General features: G+C 38.1%; 1 protein-coding gene across 1 annotated transcript in view; it reads left to right on the top strand.

Annotated features, from left to right (window-relative positions):
* LOC139709087 (speckle-type POZ protein-like) overlaps window positions 1-14,073 on the top strand; it is a 35,223-nt gene extending 21,150 nt beyond the window's left edge. Inside the window, exons 3-9 of the mRNA XM_071621049.1 lie at window positions 2,686-2,807; window positions 3,721-3,872; window positions 4,679-4,806; window positions 6,522-6,699; window positions 7,677-7,855; window positions 9,150-9,292; window positions 9,737-14,073. Coding sequence (XP_071477150.1) covers window positions 2,686-2,807; window positions 3,721-3,872; window positions 4,679-4,806; window positions 6,522-6,699; window positions 7,677-7,855; window positions 9,150-9,292; window positions 9,737-9,884 — 1,050 coding nt within the window. The 3' untranslated portion in view covers window positions 9,885-14,073. The remainder of the gene's footprint in view (window positions 1-2,685; window positions 2,808-3,720; window positions 3,873-4,678; window positions 4,807-6,521; window positions 6,700-7,676; window positions 7,856-9,149; window positions 9,293-9,736) is intronic.
* The last annotated feature ends 4,974 nt before the right edge of the window (window positions 14,074-19,047 follow it).

Genomic DNA, 19,047 nt, shown 5'->3' with positions numbered 1-19,047 from the left:
GACTCTTTTGTAAACATGTTTAGAAACACGGTCATGCTAATCAAGTATCTGTAATTGTGAGTTCAATCACCCTAACTACAAAAGTTTGTAATTATGTGTTTCTCAAATCATGTGTAGCCAATGGTGGTCTACAATCATGAACAGTTTATCTCTAAAATGTGATAGAGGAGATGTGTATAGTTTGACCTAGTAATCATTGTTACCATGGTGCATGCATACAATGTAAGTGGAGGTACAATGTATATATGCATATGTACAAAGTGTACTTATGCAGGGAAGTATATCAAGAGTTGTGTGGATTGTTGAGCCACAGTCAAGTGTTTGTGGAATGTTGTACAGTCAGCAAGGAGACTAATTTTAGTATCTGACCATTTTGTGACTCTCAACGTGTTTAGAAATGCATTTTGGGAGTGTAATTACAAAAGAGTTTTTTGTCAGTGTGAAATCCTTTTATAAGCATTAGAACCATCATGTATGAAAGCAGATTGTGAGTGGAAGATCAAAGTCCAATTATTATTTAGTATGATTCCAGAAGAAGAAGTCTTGTTGAAGTGCATACGGGGGTACAATGTTGCCATTCATGGTAATTATTGGTTTGCATGTACTGTACTGTACATTCTACAATGTAGGAAAACTAGGGGGCGATGGCCTAGGGCAACTGAACATTTTTATGCATTTTATAGATCTCACAACCCATGAGTCTGAGTGCATTAAATGTACTTCTTAGAAATTAATCTTTTGTAACATGTTACTACAGAAAGATATTTTCTTTCATGAAAGTATCATCAAGAAATGTACTGTACAAGTGTAGATTATCACAACGTTCACCCACACATAGATACAAAATTATGAACATGGAGTACAATAAAAACTGTATTCCCAGGCAGTATACAAAATTGTATCTGCACAGGTCAAATGCAACTGCAAATGTAGAAAGTTGCTGTTTACAAATTAACAATGACAGTAAGTTTTCTTCAGTTTGTTTTTATGCCTCCGCCACGAAGTGGTGCCGGAGGCATTATGTTTCGGGTTGTCCGTCCATCCGTCCGTCCGTCCGTAATGAATTTTGTGGACAGGGTAACTATCATAACCTTTTGAGGTATCCTAATGAAACTTGGCATGTATGTGTATTAGGGGGTGAAGTTGTGCCTATCAACTTTTGGGTGCACATGCTCAAGGTCAAAAGGTCAAGGGCAAATACATAAAATTTCACTATTTCCATTATATCTATGCAATGCCTGAAGATATATTCTTGAAACTTAGCGTATACATGTATTACCCGATTAAGATTCTCTGGTGAAAGTTTGGGTCATGAGGTCAAAGGTCAAAAGGTCAAGTAAAAATATTAAAACTTCACTTTTTTTCTCTGTACCTTGGAAATTGTTCAAGGTATCTTCATGGAACATAGTATGTATACATGTACTGACTGGCAGTGATTATCTAGAGAATTTAGGGTTAATGGGGTCAAAGGTCAGGGGTCAAGGGCAAACACTTCAAAATTTTATTATTTCCCTCATGTTTATGCAATGCCAGCAGGATTATTTTGTTTTACACTTGGTGAATGCATGTATAACCTAATAGAGATTCTCTGGAAAGTTTTTTTTTTTTCTTTTGTTTTTGCCTCAGAGGTCAAAAGGTCAAAGATCAAGTGAAAGTGCTGAACTAAGTTTTCCTCCATATCTTGGAAGTGGCTCAAGTTATCTTGAAACGTACTACATATTTATGCATGTTCTGCCTGACAGTGATTATCCTATGGATTTTAGGGTCAAAGGCCAGATGAAAATGGTAACAATGTACTATTCAAATACAGAAATTGCACTTTTTCTCCATACCTTGAAATTACTCAATGCATAACCAGGTATGAATGGGTCAAAGTCAAGTTAACGTCCTTAAATTCCAAATACGCTGTACATGCTCTCCTATTCACCTAATTAAATCTAGGTCAAGGAAGGTGAGCATTCAACACATTTGTGACAAACTTGTCATTTTAATATTTTGCCAATTTTGTGAAAATGTAATCACACATTGTCCACATATATACTATCTAGACCTATTTGGAGAATCATGCATTATGACGGAGGCATACCAGTTACCATAGCGACGTTTCTAGTTGTTTTTGATTCTCAGAATTGCAAAAGTTTGCATGCTGGTTCATGAAGTTTTCAGACTGTATCAAAGAATAAATTTGCCAGACGTTGCCTACTGTCATGTGAACAGTACAGCTTTTACTATTTAATTCTTTAACGTTGATATTGGTTTTACAAAAACAGTTCGTGACTCTCGGGACTTGCAAAAACTGTCAAAAAGTTATGACAGTATGGACTGCTGCAAGAACATCTTTCTGTCATTGCTCCATTTTTGAACAAAGACAATTTAGTATTACGACAAGGAATCATTCAAATGGGAAATCAAGACAATGCTTCAGACTTTCCGATGCTCTGCAGTTATTTTTTTTCATGTTGTTTACTATAGCAAACTACAGTAAAGGGATTGTAATGGTGTTGATGCTGTACAGTGGATTAATTACCAGTATGGCAAGATATTGGTAGAGCTTAAGAGGGCATCTTAGAATACAGACTTTGTACAGCTTGCCATCAGAGATCATGTGGGCATGTGATTATGCCTCATTGAGACATTTAGTGCACTTATTGATCAGCAATCTGTGCAATTTACTGACATCTACAGGTGAAGGTGGTGAAGTTCTCATACATGTGGACAATCAACAACTTCAGCTTCTGTCGAGAAGAAATGGGTGAAGTTCTCAAGAGTTCAACATTTTCATCAGGTGCTAATGACAAGTTAAAATGGTAGGTATCCTCATTTCTTTGAGGAATTATCAGACAAGTATAAGACATGCAGCAAGACATTAGTGAAGTGGATCATTGGTGGGGGATCAAGTACTACAAAGTATGTTATACAAATGATGATTCCAATGAAGGCTATTTTTAATATGTGCAATAGCAGTAGCAGGAACAATTTGTGCTCCCTGTCTGTCAGCAACACTGTGAAGAAAGTGGATCATACATGCACATCATTTGAGGGTGACACGCTGGACACAATTGCTGTAGTGTGCAATATTGAAGTCTTCTTGTTTTATCTTTCTGTTCCTATGCAGAGATATTTTCTGACAGGGGCAGGATGTTATACTGTAGATGAACATTAGAACCAGCACAGACATAGAATTATGGGACCAATCATATACTGTATTTCATCATTACTAAATAATTTTCAGGAATTTTGTAAGATTTGGTATCAAAGTAGATCTGAATAGACCTTGCTGAACACTTGTGGTAGAATCCATTCTTTCAGGTGATACTGAGACGAACCAATGTCACAATAGTACTTCTGTGGTTCCCCAGAAGTCTACCTGTGCTTTAAATTGATGACTCACCTTGTAAGCATGGGATGCGTTTAGCTTCCACATACATGACTAATACAACATTTTGCATCGTGGTGAATGGAAGGGACCGCGAGCGTTGGGGGGGGGGGGGGGGGGGGGGGGGTGGGGGGGGGGGGGGGGAGGATACATGTATACATCTGAGGACTTTTTTGTTTTTCATTTGCCAAGTAAGAAAAAAAAATCATGTAATTTGATATTTGACACCTACGTGTACTCTTGTGTGCTCATCAGAGTCCATATAAAATGTAACAGAATGTTTTGTGTTAAATTGGTAGGTATGCTCAAAAGATTGTGATACATATAAATGTTTATTTTTCCAGGTGTTTGAGAGTGAACCCCAAGGGTCTGGACGAGGAGAGCAAAGACTACCTGTCCCTTTATTTACTCCTGGTGTCCTGCAACAAAGCTGAAGTCCGGGCCAAGTTTAAGTTTTCCATCCTCAATGCCAAGCGGGAGGAGACCAAGGCCATGGGTGAGTTGTCAAGCTTTTCATAGCTTATGACAATCCACACAAGATGTATAATAACATATTTCATGTACAAACTATTTGCATATTTGTGAATAATGTATGTAGCATTTTGTGAATAAATCAAATCAAATCAAATCAAATGACCTGTTTGATATCGAAGAAATTCAGCAACCATCACGCTGATCATCAGGAAAACTTTACCATTTTGGGAGATTCTCATTATCTTCATTGCACAGACGCATGTGGACATCATCAAAGGTTTCTCACAACTATGTTTTATCTTTACTAGTGAAACAAGTTAAAGAGATGGTACAGTTTCGGTTGAGATGGGGCTTCAGGTTTCCAACTTTTTTTGACAATTATTTTTTTGAGATAATGAGAAACCTCTTATGAAATATGAAAGAGCATATTATATAATTCTATGAGGAATTCAAAGTTTATTTGATGGAAAGTGGTTTTGAAATAGCTGAGATATCCAAAACAAAGCAATCCTAATGAAAGGTGGGACCCACCTTTTAATTAGGATCACTTTGTTTTACCTTGTTTATGAATATCTCAGCCATTTCAAAACCACTTTCCATCAAATAAACTTTAAATTCCCTTAGTATCGTTTGCTCTGTAATATTTCATATAGAGGTTTATAAGTATCTCACAAACAGTTAAAAGCTGAATTCTCACCTCAACTAAAACTATGCCATCCCTTTAAAAGTTCTACCCTGGAGGCAATTTGACCTTCACATTATTGGGAGAATGAAGATGAGTTCTAAAGTGTAACGATCTGTTTCTCATTTCATTTGTGTATCTTGCAGAGAGTCAACGGGCATATAAGTTTGTGCAAGGAAAGGACTGGGGCTTCAAGAAGTTCATTCGCAGGGACTTTCTCATGGATGAGGCCAATGGTCTGCTCCCAGATGACAAATTGACACTCTTCTGTGAGGTGAGTAGTGGACAGTCCACCAATTTGTGGTGTGTCAAGCCATGCTTGAGTGGAATGCATCCCAAATGAGTGCTACCCTTGGTAAACAACACTGTCGCATTGTCATGACAACCTAGTGGTCCCTTTTAGAGCCACATCATGACTTTGCAGATGTTTGTCTTGACTAATTTCTCATTTCTTCTCCCCTATTTCCAGACAACACATTGAATTATTACTTTCTCTCCCACATTTCTTCTTCCACAGCAGTCCTTGTTAGGACTAACCTTCCATTTTCCATTCAATCAGAATGTTTGAATCTGCATTCCTTTCCGCACTTGCTATCATTAATCAGCTTTGTTCTGTCATTATATTTTATCAAACATTGTTGAAAAATTCACATCTTCTTTACTTCTCTCTCTTATCTCCATGATTTTCCAACCTTCTCTCCCCCCCCCCCCTTTTCTGGTTCATCTTTCTCCTCCCACCAACTTCCAAATCCTTTACTTGATTCTCTCTCTTATTCTTCGCAATAACTGTCCCTGTCTCCTATCAGCCTGTCTCCCTCAGTGCCACCACAGCTTCCAGCTCACTGCTGCCCTTCGACAGTCATTATAGAATGGGTAGCAAGAATGCTGCGATCTGATTGGTCGAGAGCTATGTGTTGATTTTTACTGGCCGCACGCTGAGTCACAGTGGTAAACATGTTATCGCGCACTTGTAGCAAGAGTATGCGTACTTGTAACAAAGGTTCGCGCACTAGGCAAGCGTTCGCGCACTCAGGTTGGCCATGCGTCCAGTAAAAACTGATGCATGCTCGTTTACGGCAAGCCAAAAGGAAATGCATCCAGTAATTTTGTCATTGGGTAACACTATAGAAAAATGGGTTTTTGACAAGAAAATTACCCATTCTATAAATCAGATGACGCACATGTCTTTTCGTGCGTCAGTCGGAATATAGTGTGCATGCGGTAACTATGGAATTAAGCCTAAACCCACTCAGCTTCGCCTCATGGGTTAAGCATTCCATAGTTACCTTATGCACACAATTCCGACTGACGCACTCAGACCTGTGCGTCATTTGTATACTATTTACCTCCTGATGTCACTTCCCTTGGTTTGCTTTTTTCACAAACCAGACTGAAGTGCCAGTGTATTTTTCTCTGTGAACATGAAAGCAAAGCTGCATTTTCAAATAAACAAAGAGTAATTACTGTCACAAAGGAGCAGTAAAATGGTAGATTTTACACATTTCTATGCAGTGCATATTAATTTTTGGTGACTCTAAAGATCATGCAATGGAGCATATGTAGTCTCTTCCAACTTCAGTGGTCTAATTCAGTTGTTGACAAAGCAGATAAATGGTAAAACACTTCCAGAAGTAGTGGAAAAGTGGATGACGATAAAGAATGAAATCTATATTGAGTCCTGAAATGCTTCAGGCTTTTAGGAGGGTTTTTTTTTTTTTTTCACTAAAGCTGCCATTTGTTTGTGCTCCTTGCTTTCCCTTGTCTGAATCAAATTGCATGAAAGAATGTCCAAAGGCAAGTTAGATTTTATTTGTGTACACTTTGGGCAAGAAAGAAGATGTGTTATGCGGCATTTATCAGTGACACAAGTTAGCGATTTTGAAACAGCTATGGAAACTCATTGCATTTTGCAATGTATTTACCTATGATCCTGATGTATTTAGCTATGATCCTGATGTATTTGTAACATTTATTATATTTTGCATGTAGGTCAGCGTTGTTGCTGATACAGTCAACATTTCAGGGCAGTCCAACCAGTCACAGCTCAAGGTTCCAGATTGCAGATTAGCGGATGACCTGAGTGCATTGCTTGAAAGATCGGCTTTCAGTGATGTCACCCTCTGTGTCAATGGTAGAGAATTCAAGGCCCACTCAGCAATACTTGCAGGTTGGTTTTTAGCTTGCCTGAACCTTTACATTTTCGTCTTCTTCTTGAAAACCCTGAGAGGGATTTTCACCAAGTTTAGCAGGTAACATCCCTCATTTTTCTTTTTTTTTTCGGGGGGGGGGGGGGGGGGAGGGATAGGATCTCCCTTTCATTTTGCTGAGCAGGTTCTATGACCCTTCAATTTCCAACTCTATTTTAGACCCTTCCAAATTACAGTACCCTTGTGATGACCCTTTCATTTTGCAGAATAGTTTTTATAGCCCTTTCATTCCCAGCTCTTTTGTAGCCCCGATGCATGGAAGGTGAACTTGCAATATTCAGTGAGCCCTAGATCCTGTGAGTCTCTTGTTTGAGATGTATGGGCCTCGCACTTGATACACTAATGACACTGTCTGCATTGGTGCCTTCACAGCCAATTCACAATACTTCAAGTGTGTTGTATTTGATGGTAATTTTTTTTTTTCATCTTGAAGTAATCACAAACAAGTAAGCACCTGTATGATTTGTGGCATACATAACTCCATTGTAATTATCTCATTTGTACCTCATAATATTTGTTTTATTGGTAGTGTCCTCGTGCACTCTATGTCTGGCATTGTCGTGCCTCTGTAGCGCCATGAGTGTCTTTGTTTGACAGAACATGGGCTCTGTAAGAAGTTACTGTTGTTATCATCATGATATTATCGTAATCATTAGACAATTGAAAGTGCACACAGTGTAGCAACCATCTTTTCTTTTCTTTTTTGTATTGCTAAAATTGGATTGAGATACCACAATGCAGTAACATGAAATGAGCTCCAAATATCATCACACAGGATTGACCCATATTAAGTTTTTTGATGATATTTACATATGAGCCGCAAAGGAAATGAGAATTACATTAGTGTGCTTTGTCATACATGCTCACAGTAGTGTATCAGGCAAATCAATGGAAATCACAGTTCATCAAATGACATTGTATGTTGTTATCATTCTAGCGAGATCACCAGTCTTCAGTGCCATGTTCGAGCATGAAATGGAAGAAAAGAAGCTTGGGCGGGTGGAGATCACCGATGTCGATCATGAAGTCATCAAGGAGATCTTGAGGTTTATTTACACAGGGAAGGCCCCAAACCTGGAAAAGATGGCTGATGACCTTCTCGCTGCAGCTGATAAGGTAGAGTTTTGCAAAATGAAATATTCGACATTAAAGGACAAGTTCACCTTCATAAACATAAGGATTGAGAAAATGCAACAATATTAGTAGAACACATCAGTGAAAGTTTGAGGAAAATTGGACAATCGATGCAAAAGTTATGAATTTTTTAAATTTTTGTGTTGGAACCGCTGGATGAGGAGACTACTACAGCTTGTGAGTCATATGCGTACAACAGGATAAAGAAAATGTAAAGAAAATTCAACATATTTTCACTTTTTTCGCATAATAAAAGAGCACTTGACTTGTCTCTTTCTAAAAGCAGGGGGAATAATATTACCCCTAACATATGTCGGTAACGAGTCAAGGGAATATGTACTTTTTGCAAAAGATGGAATTTTGTGAAATTCTCTTTATATTTTCCTTATATTGTTGTACGCATGTGACATCTAAGTTATTCATACACTGCAGTAGTCTTCTCATCCAGCGGTTACTACACAAAAACTTCAAAAATTCATAACTTTTGAACGGGTTGTCCGATTTTACTCAAACTTTCAATGACATGTTCTCCTAATATTGCTACATTCTCTCAATCCTTATGTTTATGAGGGTGAACTTGTCCTTTAAGTATACAGGTTTCATGGTAGAGATGATCTGCCTAACTGTGAATATCTCCCCCCTCGACCTGGTGTGAAGTCATCTTTCACAGTTAGGCAGATCATCACAACCATGATCTGCCTAACTGTGAATGTCTTCCCTCTCGACCTGACATGAAATCATCCTGAAACGTCCCATGTAATTCCACAGAGGTAACACTTTTCATGGAGGTATCGACATAGATTTTGCAGAAAATCGTAAGTGATTTGCCAAACATTCCTCCCGATGCCACTTCCAGCAAGTTTACATGGCATTTTATCAGCAATTACCAGATAGTATTGTCCCAAATTCTCATACATAATCCGGAGACTCTTACATTCAGAAAGCAGAGTTATTACCAAGTAGATTTGGTCACACAATCTCATGTTTAATTGATAAACTTGTGTGAGAAGAGTTCATGTCAAAATTTTATTTGCATCTCTGTTAGACAAGAATCGGGTAGTTTTACATTTTGCAGCAGTCTTTTGGGGTATTATCATAATCTGTAGTAATACATAGTAGGGCATTGTTGAACGCGGAGGACTCTTCACGATGTGGCATAAATGTTCATGTGTAAACTGGTTTGAAGAGTGGTAAGTTGATATGTAGCTAGACAAATTGTTACAATTATGTGGAAATAACAAAACATAACTTGTGTCTACTCTTCTATGGTACACAGTACGCTCTGGATCGACTGAAAGTTATGTGTGAAGAGGCGCTGTGCTCCAACCTGACAATAGACAGTGTAGCTGACATCCTGGTTCTAGCTGATCTTCACAGTGCCAACCAGCTGAAGGCTGTAGCCATCGACTACACCAACAGGTATGCCTCATGGCGGTCACTCTGTAGGGACAGACATTAGCATGAGGACATAAACTTGTGCCATATCAAGCTAATTTGGGGGTTTCCTTGTCATATGATAAATATGTGTGGAAGAAAGTGCAAACTAAACTCTCCATGCATTAGGCATGCTTACAGTTGGCTTTAACAAGAATATGTATTGAGTTTGATTATGTTGCGTTTTGTTTTTTGTTAAGCATGGACAAATGTGTATCCTGAATGACTTTTTTTTCAGTAAATTTAATTGAACCATCAATGTCAAGCAGGATGTATATCAATATTCTGTTAGCACTTTTCTCATATTTGAAGTACTCGTTTTAACTCGCTAGTGTGCACCAGAAGCAATATTGCTTGGTTTGGGGGATGGATATAGCTATCTGATTGCTGCATTGTGACTCTCTTTGTATGTTTTCTACTCCCCCACAGCCATGCAACAGAAGTCATGGAGACAAGTGGATGGAAAACAATGGTCCACAGCCATCCAATATTGGTGGCTGATGCATTCCGTGCGCTTGCCACATCACAAAGTCCACCTTTTATGGGGTTGCCTCGAAAGAGACTCAAGCAGAATTGAACTGGAGCTGCACTTCACAATCGAACACTGTAGCAGCAGAAAGACTCTTATCGCCAAGTTGAACTTGCTGTGTGAGAAAGCAACTGAGAAATAGAACTTCTGAAACATTGTAGGTTTATCATCTGTAGCCTGATACAATTTGTTTGAGTTGTTCAAACTGCCAGCCCTGAAGTAGCGTCCACATTGATGGTGTTATTTGCCACAGATGACCTTCATAACTGTCAGTCTGAAGACAAGGGGAAAATTACTGTGGATTTTATCATTGACCCCCCAATATGCTTGAATAACCAACCTGTGACACTGTTTGCTGTGCGGGACCTCTGCCATCTGCCTGCTAAGACTTTGGGATGACCATAGCGCAGGACATTGTTCTGAATGAATGCCAGTGAGGTCTTTCACCTGGACAAGCGCATCCATCTGATGCTCTTCAGTGTATTGCCTGGACAAGGAAGCTATCTGGGGAGCCAATATGTGGGGACAAGATATAGTAGACCAATTATGCACAGGGTCAGTTAGATCTCAAGGAGACCAGAGATGTGTGCTTGTGGCATTTTTATAATTTTTTTTTTTTTTTCGTTTTGATTTTTCAGGAAAGGATAGTGTACGGATTGAGACCACAGTTTACACAAGTATTACAACAACAGAAGACAAAAAATACAGCCTGTGTGATAGCAATGTTTGTGTTTATTGATTTGTTTCTTACAAAGGCATTAGTTTATCCATGTGTGGTATTCTCAAAACTATGGGGCTAGAAGTAAGGTGCATGCATCTTCTTACACAGTTTGTGGTGCTAAGCTCTGACTAGTTTCTTTTTTCCTTTTTTTTTGAGTGACTTCTTTTGATTATTACTGCAATCATCTTTGTAGCCAAATTGTCTCAGTCAGCAGGAAGGGAACTCATGATGTTTGGTTTTTGTCGAGCCCACCAGAGGTGTGGGGAGACTCAAGGATCGCCTGCGGCGTCTGTCCGTCCGTCGTCCGTCCGTCCGTCCGTCGTCTGTCCGTAACGCTACAAAAACTTGAATAACTCTCTACTGAGGATTTCAATTTCAATCAAACTTGGAGGGAAGAGTGGATATACAAAGTTACACATTTTATTAAAACATGAAGGGCACCTCAAGGTCAAAGGTCACAGGCAGAGGTCAATGAACTTCAGGGCCCAATGTTAAGTTTTTAGGGCCCACTGTTAAGGTTTTATGGTGCGTTTCGATTGTGGCTCATAACTTGTGATCCTTAGGTCCGTTTGTGACCATACTTGGACGGTAGATGTCCCTTGGGGAATTAAAGGTCATCACAAGGTCAAAGGTCACAGAAAGGGGTCAACAAATTTTTAGGGCCCATTGTTAAATTTTATGGCGCGTTTCGATTATGGCTCATAACTTTTGATCCCTTTGTCCGTTTGTGACCAAACTTGGATGGTAAATGTCCCTTGGGGAGTTGAAGGTCACCACAGGTCAAAGGTCATAGGCGGGTCAATAACTTCTGGGGGTTAGAAAAATATTAATTTCTTGTACGCGAATGGGCGAGACACAATTTGGCACTTGCCTTGTTCATTATTTTATTGTCTTTTCAGAGAAATGATATACCAACAACAAATAAGTATGACAATTTGCCAAACAGCATTAAACCTTAGCATCCTATATTCATGCTCAGAGGCAATAGATGGGTGAATATTTTGAGCAAGAACCCATCCTGGCTGATTTTAACACTGTCATTGATTTACCGATGCCATTTCTTGAGTTTTTGGCTCATTTTACACAAAACAATAGAAGTTCAATAAAGAGCTCAAAAAGCAGACTCTCATAGCATCAAAAAAATGTTAGCATAAAGTGATGTGTGCTGGAAATGAAGCTTGGAACAAAGACAGACCTGCCTTTTTTTAAGGACCATGTTTCATAAAGATGTTTGCCGTCCTGCGTAATGACAGTTCAGTGATTGTAGTTACCATGATGGTGATAACCGAATTGGTCAAAGTTGATTGATCGTTGAAGCTGCTGCCATGGAAACGACAAAGATTGTAAGCTGAAGGTATATGACAGTGCTTTGTGCAACAGGGCCCAGATAGGGGTTGGAGTGATGAAAGCTCTTCTTGATTTAATTCAGCTCCAGCCTGTCAGATATGTGTTGGTCTCCATGATCTGACATGTTCAATTTCTCATTTTGTTTAAAGCTAAAAGTGACAGGTGAATTACTTGTTAAAGTATTTTTGTCATCTCGTTTACCATTTTACAATCCACAAAGCTTAGACAAATGACCTTTTTACAAAGATTAGTTGGGTTGGGTTTTTTTTCGTGAAATTTCTGAGAGTATTCAATAATTCTTCATTAAATTTGTTGTGTTATTTGTCTGCAATATGAAAATTGTAGACATAAATTTTAGACTGTATAGGTTCTTGACAAGAGAAGCATAGACTCTTAGTTTAAAGATTTGTCAGTGAAAACAGGAACTATCAAGGTTGTCCTCAATTCGTAAACTTAACCTTACATCTGTAATAATTTTCAACATTGTGAAATTATATTTCACCTGTTTGATGGAAAATCCTTTTTGTACATTTTGTGCATTGCAGATTACAGCACTGAGTGGCCACTGTTGAAGTCTATCATGTAATGTACAGGACATTGTGACATAGACTTTTCTACTATTTGGTATTTGTATGTGTAGATATTGGAATAGTTATTTATTTGATAGAGTGAGCTCTGAAAAAGAAAATAAGAGTCTTGTGGTCGCGTATCTCTGCAAGAGTACAAAAAAAAAAAAAATCCTTCCATTGCAGTTCATGCATAGAAATGTTAAGATTGTGCTCTGTGAATACAAGTTCATGTTATCTGCAAAATAATCTCACCAGCTTTGTTCTGCCAAACAGTTTTGATAATCTTATATATGGAAAGTGAGCTTAGCTAGAGATCTTATAGGAAGAGCTGCTTTGCAATTTATCAGCAAATAAAGTGATTCTATGATACATTAATGTCATAATATGCATGGATCAGAATTAGGCGAAATGACCTTAACATTGAGGGAGAGACATGCTTGGGTCCAATTATAAAACAAATGGTTGCAAACCTATGCTTGTCATGCCATGTGGTTTCAGGTGCTTTCAAATATGATAAAGTCTCATGTGCTAATTTGATATGGAGGTAAATTAATGAAAAACAATTAACTTTTCTCTATTACAAAGAGATCAGTCAAGCCAATGAGTATGGAAGCCACAGTATGCTGTCAGTTGTGATTCTTACATTTGCAGACATCGTCACCACACCCCCATGACTGCCACCGATCCTCTGCAGCACACACATCATCTACACATCAATGAATGTGAGAAACTAATGACTTCGACAAATATTTTGTGAAAACTAGTCAGAGACAGATCACATAGTTTGTAAACATGCAGTTTTCTGTCAAGTAAAGAGTTGACTTAAAGTAGAAGTAAAATGAAATTATTCTTGACCCCAACCAACCTACCAATAGCTGTCTTTCTCTTTATTCAATGCCAGTCACATGAACTACTGAGTGCTCAATCTTTTTTACTCAGTCCTCTGTCTGTTCTGTTATTCTTCAGAGTGTGTCAACTTCTGTGCAACAAGAAATACGGTACTTTCGTGTTGTTAGCTAGAAGGGCTTATGTATACATGTATGTCTGGTAATGTCAACTGGATTGTACATGGTTTCTGTGTATCAGAAGTCAAAAAAAGTATCTACAGAATGTCCAAAAGGTTCCTGAGTAATAATTGAAAGAAAGAATTTGTTCTGAGTTCAGAATTACAGGGGGTTGCTCATTTCAAGTTCAGCAAAGTTCTGCCCTTTTGTAATCAGCAGCAGGAACAAACAGATCAATCAAATCAAATCTTGCAAAATTCTTATTTAGATAAGTTCTGAGGGAACACCAGTGATCTTTGTGAGGGATTGTGGTATGTTTGTTTCTAAGTCCTCCTTTAAGATGGATGGAAGAAGACAGGCATAAAATAGGGATGAGGGTTTGAGGCTATTCATATTACACAAAAGCTGCATTCATTTCGTTTTGCATTGCTCCTTCGCTGTTGATACTATATGTGCGTGTACATGTACCGGTCATTGCATGCAGATACAATACACAAACTGATCTGACAGAATGCCGGACACTACTTGGTTCCCTGGAAGTGGATTGAAAAATCTTTGGGCTGTGTTTCCTCAAGGCTCATTACTGCACATTTGTAAGATACTCAATAAAAAAATGCTACATAATGTAGAATTACAGAATGCCTACATTGTACCTGTCTGTTTCGTCTGACTTCCTTCTGTAATCAAATAATGTGTAGGCCTACCCAAGATAAGATAATTTATGAATGTGTTGAGAATGTGTGGAGAAGATACAATGCAATAGAAAGATACATGTACATAACAAGGTGAGAGGTACAGAGAGTGAGAGAGCAAGATAGTTTGTACATGTAATCAACTGACATATCAAGTCATGTACACTGTATACCAAAAACAAAACAGACAATGCTACTGTATGTATGATGTGTGATCTGAATATGCCTGTTTTCTACAAGAGTCTTCATGTAACATAACAGAACATCCTTGTGATTCAGTTCTCACTTTGTCAAGTCCTTTATGAGTATGTGAATTTGTGTATTTGCATTGGGATGATACAGCGTGATTATGATTGTATATGTACATGTATTATTTTTGCATGCTTACTTGGACTTATTGCAATGTGAGGTGCACAGTAGGTAATCCACATCAAAAACACTGATATATACAGACAATGTGTTGTATAACAGGAGAGGCAAATTTTCCTTAATTTTGCAGGATTGATTTAGCAGAGAAGCGATGTCACTTTTAATTGTCTCTAAGCCTTACCAATGCCGTGATCTTGCACTGGCATTTTTTATCAAAATGAAACGTCTTCATTCATGGTACAGGTAATTGTATGATACAGTTTCACCAATATTACTAGTAAATGATCTACATAAATACTGGTCGGTGATTGGTCATAATGCAATCACGTGACTAATGCAGTGAGGATTGAAATCTTTATACATTGTACATGTAATATGGCAAGCAGTGGCGTCAAATAATCAAATAATATAATTCCTGAATTGGACTGTCTGCTGACGGGGCTAGAATGAAATGTATACTTATGTAGATGATATGATAATATCATTATAACGCCATATCCGTGGTTGTAATATATCACTTGACAATAAACTTAGGAGTTATAGTCAGGTACACCTCTAACAAGGCAATATACATCTGAAAATCACTGGCCCAATACGACCTGATTTATTATGTGCTTTAAGCCACCTCAAGTAGGGCTCGTATGAGAATGTCTTACGTAATGATAAATGTTGGTTCGCAAGATCTATGATACATTATCATTGACGCTGCACCGATGACACGTGCGGATAGATTATTTTAGTAGACTAATGATTCGCCCTTGCCCTTTAGCCTTCCCGGCCAAGATAAACTGATCGTGATGTAAAACATAATTATGGATAACGAAACAAATCTGCAGCACTCCTCTCGACTCCAAAGGAACAACACAACTTCAACCCACACTCTGATCACGGTTAGTTGGAATACATTGTACTATTGCAGCAACTCGTAAATATTTTTAAAAATCAACAACGAAACAAACACAAGCTAGTTATCAATTATTGTACCATTGTATCACATGTATTTTTCTTTTCTTTTCTTTTCTTTCTTCTTCTTATGTTACTGTTAACGCTGATTTTGTTAATGTTATTGTGTTTTCTAATCTATTTGTATGAGTAGCAAAGTGCGCTTAGAAACGTCAGTATGAAGCGCCATATAAATGCAATTATTATGATTACTATTATTGTTTACTACATTTGGGCGTTGTTTTCACTTTGGGGGCACAGGGAAATTCCCTTGTCCATGTGCGCGCTTTGCGTAGTCGTTCACGCGCCAGTTTGCGCACACTGCGCTCAAGTTTTCGAGCGCTACTATATCATATTCACTGAAGCAGAATATATCATTTTCAAACTCACTGGCACTTGTGTGTTGGCATGTGCACGTTTTTACTTCATTGATAACTTGCTGTTAATGATCAGCTTCCTTGATATGAACTTGGACTGAACATGTTACTCTACATTACGTTTTCGCATCTAGCGTTGCTCTTCGAAAGTAAGTAGGTTCTTCACCTTTGAACCGGCCTCAATCTTTAATGTTCTAATAATCTTGTTGGGGAAGGTTAGCTTTGTATAAATGAATCTCTTTTCCATTTCCCGTGTTGATGAAAGCGTCGTTTTGATCTTTAATGGTGTGTTTTCCAGTGTTTACCTAAACGCGAACGTATTACCCATATATCATTCCATTGCAGCTGCCCATCGGGGATTTCCAGTTATTCGGAAATTGCCTAAAATCGTCCAATCTTTATGCGGTTTCATTTTGTCAATAGTCGGTGTTACTTTCGGCGCGTCGGGGAGAAAATTGATTCTGCCCACCACTCCAAGCCCCTCCAATAACAGCTCGATCATCGACCACGGCTTGGTGGCAGAGCACGTTAAGCGGGTGCTGGTAAAGAGATCGAGAGGTGGCAACAGTGATGAGGTCGTTGCCGGGTTGGATCCTCATCAAGTCGCAGCCCCCGGAATCTATGTGAGTTAATAATTCTAATACCGTCGAAATTCTATGAGGAATCCCATGGACGATTACTTCATAAGCATGCGAGCCTATAAGACTAAAAATTAGGCATAAATTGCACAATGAGAAACTTTTGACTAAAGCTTTCATCAAGTGTTTCTTCTTTGAAATTGTTTTCGTTTCTCTTTAGAAAATTTATAATAAGGTACTCAAAAGTCATGTTTCGGGGACAATCTACCACTGACTATAACTCAGTATAAGAGAAGCTTTGAAACGAGGCTTCCGAATAAACTTGTAGGCTACACAGAAATATAATTATTATATTTATTATAACGACATTAATTGCATCATGTCCACACGTCTGCTCATGTCAGAGCATTCCCGAACCTCCCGCGAATGAGGGTAACAAAGGAAATGGAAACAGCTTCTTTTGGGACTGGACCATCTTCTACTGCTCCATCATCATCGCTTTCTCTTCCCTCATCACCTTCTGCCTCGTCAAGAACTGCCTCTGCGATGGTCTCGCCGACGACTGCCAGAAAATCCCCTGCTGCAACAGCTGCTGCTGCTGCTGCTGAAGAGATATAGCCAAGAGTATGCAGGGAGAGAGAGAGAGTCGAAAGAAAGTTGCAGGATAGAGGGTGAGGGCGTCAGAGACGGCCTGTCAGACAGACAAGACACGCAGACAAAGATAGAAATAATAATTAAAAGGATTGAATTATCAGTAGGAACGTCAAGCGTCCATATAGATTAAGGCCAGGAAATATTATGGAGGAATAAAAAGCAGATTTCTAATTTGTATTATACTAAACAGTATCGCATTCGATAGCAATCTCCTAGATTATGTAATACAGTTTGCCAAAAATGTGAAGAGCGTTTTTCATTGTTGTTACTTCATTACTTTTTATTGATTAATGTGTTATCATTATTGGCATTTCTGGGCCCTGATCAATTTTCGCTGGTTGGGGACGGCAGATTTAAGAATGCAATTGTAAATGATTAGTTTGTATGCCTTTAAATCCGTGTAAATAACGAGAGAAAGAACACACGCATAAAACGCGTGACCAGTGGTGAACCACTTAAATTGTAATAGGGAAAATATATCAATGCGAGGAAAACTTTTTGTATACTAATCTATTACGAGGAATAGGATCACCAGATACAAAACGATCATTCTTCAAGCTCTTTCGAATACGCTGTTATTTCGTACTATCGAATGACGTTTTGAGGCAATATTTGCAAAATATTTCGCTGGGTAAACATCAACTAATTATTTCGGTTCGCTGACAATGATGGGCTATTAGCTGTCCTCTTCTACACATCGTAATCATGACGTCAGAAGGAAAAAGACGAATACGGTAATAAGACATATTAAATTAGAGAATCTTTGTTAGTTATTAACTTGTCTTTTCGCGCCATGTTGAAAATAGTACCTCACCGGAATAATAAGTTTTAAAAGGAAGACACATAGAACATGAAGGAGAGAGCGTATCCATCTATCCAAGTAAAATCAAACGAAGAAGCCTAGCACGAGAGGTGTAAGTAAACGTTATGATCGAAACTTAAAATACCTGTCACTTATCAGGCCTTGAATTGTTTTCCAACTGTAATCATTCTTTTTTTTTTGTCAAAACGAAAGCATCTTAAACGATTTCTGCAGAGCGTAAGAATCTATGGTAAGCATGCAGGAAGTTTAATAATTTGTCATACAGAAAATATGTAAATCGGATCTTTTAATGTTGGAAATGAAATTAAAAGATGGTTTGTATATTTGTTTAATTTCTTTGGTGTAAAAAGGGAATAGAAGGATATTTCTCACATTGGTATATACAGTGCTTGTATATAGCGCATATCAAAGTGTCTCTATGCGCTTTAAGGGAGAGGGATGAAAGTAGAAAGAGGAAATGTAGTGTACAATGTAAGTACCATAAATGGTACTACATTGGTATGTCCCATTGCAATGCATGGGATATCAATACCTTGTTGAATAAGTTTCTAATATGACCTCCCCCCCCCCCCATACACTGCATAATAGGTTTAGAACTGCTCACCCGTAAATTCGAATCGATAGTTTTGATTTTAGTACTTGGAAAATCAAATATCTGGAATATATTTGGTTCTTATTCATTTATTATGTCACACGTTATGTGATTTAACATTTTGTATCAACAATGTTCAAAATTTGAATGGTTATTTTACAAAATCAAAACAACGGTTTTTTGCTAGGCCTCTATGTTTTTATGTTTAATGAATTGCTTTCTACAAGCATTGCTTATAAGACCAATCTTTCAAAGAGGTTTGAAAACTGATATTATTAGAAAGAGAACATTATTGTCCTCTTGTAAACGAATATTTGCCTATCACTTGTACTGTTGATGCCTACATTCTATTACAAAAAGTGTTGGTGTAAAGATTATGTCGTGTGTCATGCCTGTGCTTGTTGCCTGTGTTTTAGTGTTTTCAAATCCACCATGTATCAAATATATTTCATATCTTTGTGATGTGAATTGTTTTTGATTCTTTGACCAGAGTTATTATTTTTTTTTTTTGGTCCTATCAGATACTAGTGAATAAACGCAATG

Source organism: Diadema antillarum, unplaced genomic scaffold (genome assembly GCF_040938485.1).
Source record: "Diadema antillarum isolate AM-2024a unplaced genomic scaffold, OU_Dant_1.0 seq00001405_RagTag, whole genome shotgun sequence".
Classification (NCBI taxonomy): domain Eukaryota; kingdom Metazoa; phylum Echinodermata; class Echinoidea; order Diadematoida; family Diadematidae; genus Diadema; species Diadema antillarum.
This window is presented reverse-complemented; position numbering and strand designations above follow the sequence as displayed.